The sequence below is a fragment of the Morone saxatilis genome, unplaced genomic scaffold (assembly GCF_004916995.1).
Source record: "Morone saxatilis isolate NCDOM2014 unplaced genomic scaffold, NCSU_SB_2.0 Contig16, whole genome shotgun sequence".
Taxonomy (NCBI): domain Eukaryota; kingdom Metazoa; phylum Chordata; class Actinopteri; family Moronidae; genus Morone; species Morone saxatilis.
Genome location: NW_023339718.1, coordinates 1,770,649 through 1,774,205, shown reverse-complemented (window position 1 = coordinate 1,774,205; position 3,557 = coordinate 1,770,649). Strand labels below are relative to the sequence as shown.

The 3,557-nt window shown below is 39.0% G+C and overlaps 1 protein-coding gene across 1 annotated transcript in view; it reads left to right on the top strand.

Annotated features, from left to right (window-relative positions):
* Nucleotides 1–2,988: 2,988 nt before the first annotated feature.
* si:ch211-225b11.1 (uncharacterized protein LOC561694 homolog) overlaps nt 2,989–3,557 on the top strand; it is a gene marked incomplete in the record, with an annotated part of 18,207 nt that continues 17,638 nt past the window's right edge. The window contains 1 exon segment of the mRNA XM_035658682.1: nt 2,989–3,557. Coding sequence (XP_035514575.1) covers nt 3,358–3,557 — 200 coding nt within the window.

Below are 3,557 nucleotides of genomic sequence, written 5' to 3'. Positions count from 1 at the left end.
ATAACTGTTTTATAGTCTTAAAATAACCATCAACATCAAATGTATTATTGCAGCAAAGCAAATGATTAACAAAGCTGGTGAAGATAAAACAAAAAACGTGACATTGAGGATCAAATGTGGCTGATGGTGCAGGAAATTAGCATCATCAGCACCAAATGTGTTTGTCACTTATTCACATTTTCAGTACTTTTTTATCCAAAGTTGAAAGAGCCTTATATAGCTCATCTGTCGTCCGCTGGTTTGCTCTAATGTATGTTAAAGGACACTGATGTCACCTTCTGTCTGATGTATCGTTTTAGAGATGTAATCTTTCTGATAGGACTGGGGAAAAAATCTCAAGTGCAAACACAGGTTTTTGTCTTTCAACGCAGCCCTCATGGTTTGCCTGAAGAGAATATGCATTCAGCCTATATGACAAAAAACAGCAGATCAAACTAATAACAGCTGTTGACCTCAGTCACTCACTAAGCGGTGTGGTAGATACGTGTCTATGCACAGACACGACCTATTTACTGGATACGTTTAGGTAATGAGGTACATGTCCTGTATGTTGTACAGGCTGTTTTTTCTTCTTTTCATATATTGGCCTGACATTTTAAATGCATTAGCCTACACTGTTATGTGAAAAAAATAAATATTCATTATGAAGTGTATTGATAATGTATGTGATAAACCACATTTGCTGTACCAGAGAAGAAAAAAAGTTTAATAAGGGGGGAAAAATCTTATAGATTAGATTAGATTGATGGTGGCCTGTTTGTGATTCTGGAGACATCTATCTGTATCCATGGTACATTATAAAACTCCACACAGTTCTTCTCAGAACCACCAGGGGGCACTGTGGCACAGTTTATCACGTGACTGTCCACTGCAATCAATGTCTCAGAAAGTTAAATAAGAGGATATTTGTGGCATCTTATTCACTGATTTTTGGAACAGTTGAGCACATATAGCTTTATAATGCTGTTTGACCTCAGACTACACAAATAGATACATAAGGTCTGTGTGTCTATGACTGGAGACGAGGTAAAAAACAATAAAATTCACCGCAACTAGAACTACTAATGGGATATTTTTCCCCTTCCACTCACCGAGCCTCCCCTGAAACAGTTTGGGCCCCCCCAGGGGAGGCCGCCCTCCCATTTTGCACAATTATGTTTGTTTGGCTGTTAGCCTGATGACCAGATGTCATTTTAAAATTCAGCAAAAGAAAAACTGACACAAATATTCAACCAGTATGTTTAATTTATTAAAAAGTGAACATAAAACAGATTTATAAAAGGCATGTAAATCCGAAAATTTTGTGAAAGTTTGAGAGCAGACCAAGCAGACCAAAGTGTGAGCCTGTAAAGCTCGGACTGCATCATGCATGCTCATCTGGAGCGTGACAAGTGTGGGTGATTTTTATTTTTTTTTGGTGTGGGGAAATCATTAACTCAGAAATAGAACTGTAAAATAATTTGGTACAGGAAATGTGTTATTCAAAGGCACAAAGTGTTTTAGAGGTGTTACATGTGCAGCCAGTGCCATAGCAGCCCCCTCCAGGGGCCTCCACACATCACCTGAGTTCATAGAACTTGAACACACAGAAGTGAACTGCTGTCCTCTTTCAGGGCAGATTTTCATTCTGTGTGAAGGGCAAAAAAAAGAATCTGAAGAAAGACAAACTAAAAAAAGTTAGCTTGCTTTTTTCACTGACATGATCAACGGCATATAAACAATGTGCATATAGGTTCAAATTTGACTACAAACCTAGTAAATAACTCTAGTTACTGCATCCATGGTGAGCAGTGGTAAAGGACCCCAGTCTTTGCTGAGGCGTCTTGCCTAATGCCTGTCCATTTCCCCTCATTCCCCTAGATAATACTGCCACCTTGTGGGAGATTAGCACATACACCACAGTATAAAAATACTCATTTAATATATTTAAAGTATCAAAGAACAATATTATAATGTTAGTGGATTATAATCATTATTGCATTAATGTGTTCATTACTTCACTGTTGCAGCTGGTAAAGGAGGGACTCATTGTCTCATTACTTCATATAGTGCTGGGTAGTTTAATCCATAATAATGGATTATAACAAATGTAGTGGAATAAATATTACACTATTTACAATATATTAAGCACCAGCCTACTTGAGTAATGTATTTACTTACATTCCACCACTGCCTATATATATATTCCCGCTGAGTTTTAAATGTTGCTACACACATAATTGTGCAAAATAATAATATATTGGCTACAAATGTAGTCAATCTGCTTGAGAAAGCATACCAACTGGTAGGTTCCTATTACTGGAGCATATCAGTTATTAAGTGGCTCCACACTGATTGCAGCTGATGGAGTCTACAGTCCATTAAGAGCTGGAATCTATACAACCTGGATTTACTGCACAATAGCTAATGATGGCCACTGTTTCTGTAGATTATTCTCTGCATGAACACCAGTCTATAGCTGTATCTGTCCTTTTCTGTATAGCTGTAAACATACCAACATTTCTATTTATTGAGAGTACAAACTTTTGACAGTATGGTATACACCTATTGATAAGCAGGTTCACACAGAGAGACACCTGCTGGTCAGTTTTTGGCTTTACTGTCCACATCGTAAGGAAAACATCATGATAAAACACTGTAACATTATAATCCATACACCAACAGGAAGAAAAGTTAATTAATAAAATTAAATTTGTCTTGTCATTGTAGGCCATAAAACAAAACTATATGCGGCAGCGTCCAACCTATCAGTAAGAGCCTAATAAATTATTCACTTATCAATTATAATAATCAATTATTAAAGTCTAAAAGCCATATGGTCTGTTATAGTGACCTGGTAGCTATCTTCCGCATATGGTTTTGTGTTGACAATGCGCTCATGCAACATTTTTGTTTTCTCCAGCGTTACACATCTGTTCGCATTGTGAAGTTCAACTGGGCTTTTATTTTGAAAAGAGGCGTACCTAACAGTGTGAGGCTGGTTTGGCAGCAGCAACCGGACTGAGAATGGAGGAAGACATCTGCACTTATGTCACATAACACAAGACTGAGTTAGCGGCATTGGGAACAGACGTGGTGGGCTCTGCATGTTGCATGTTACCGGCGATCACTGAGCTATTAGGATATCCTTCTGCCTCAATGGCTCTCTTTAAAAACAACTCATCATTGTTAAGTAACAGACGTTCAGGTGGTTTAGTGTCGGTCTGATTATATCATCTGGGGAGAGTTATACCTGAGGATAACTCGCCGGAGTTTATTCGAAACGGAATCGATGCAATTGGTTCAGTCTAAATTTAACCGGATTTGTTATTTGTCGGATGTGTGACACAGATTGTCACTTATCGCTAATAAACTACGATGGAGGTCGGGGCCGACAATTCAAAGATGCCATCTGATGAGAGAGATTATGCTCTGAGACCCTCAGATTTCAAAGCGATCGCAGAGAGGAGTGCGGAAGCAGAGGCGCAGAGACCCACATGGAGTGGGCGGCTGGATTTCATCCTGGCATCGGTGGGCTACGCGGTGGGACTGGGCAATGTCTGGAGGTTTCCCTACCT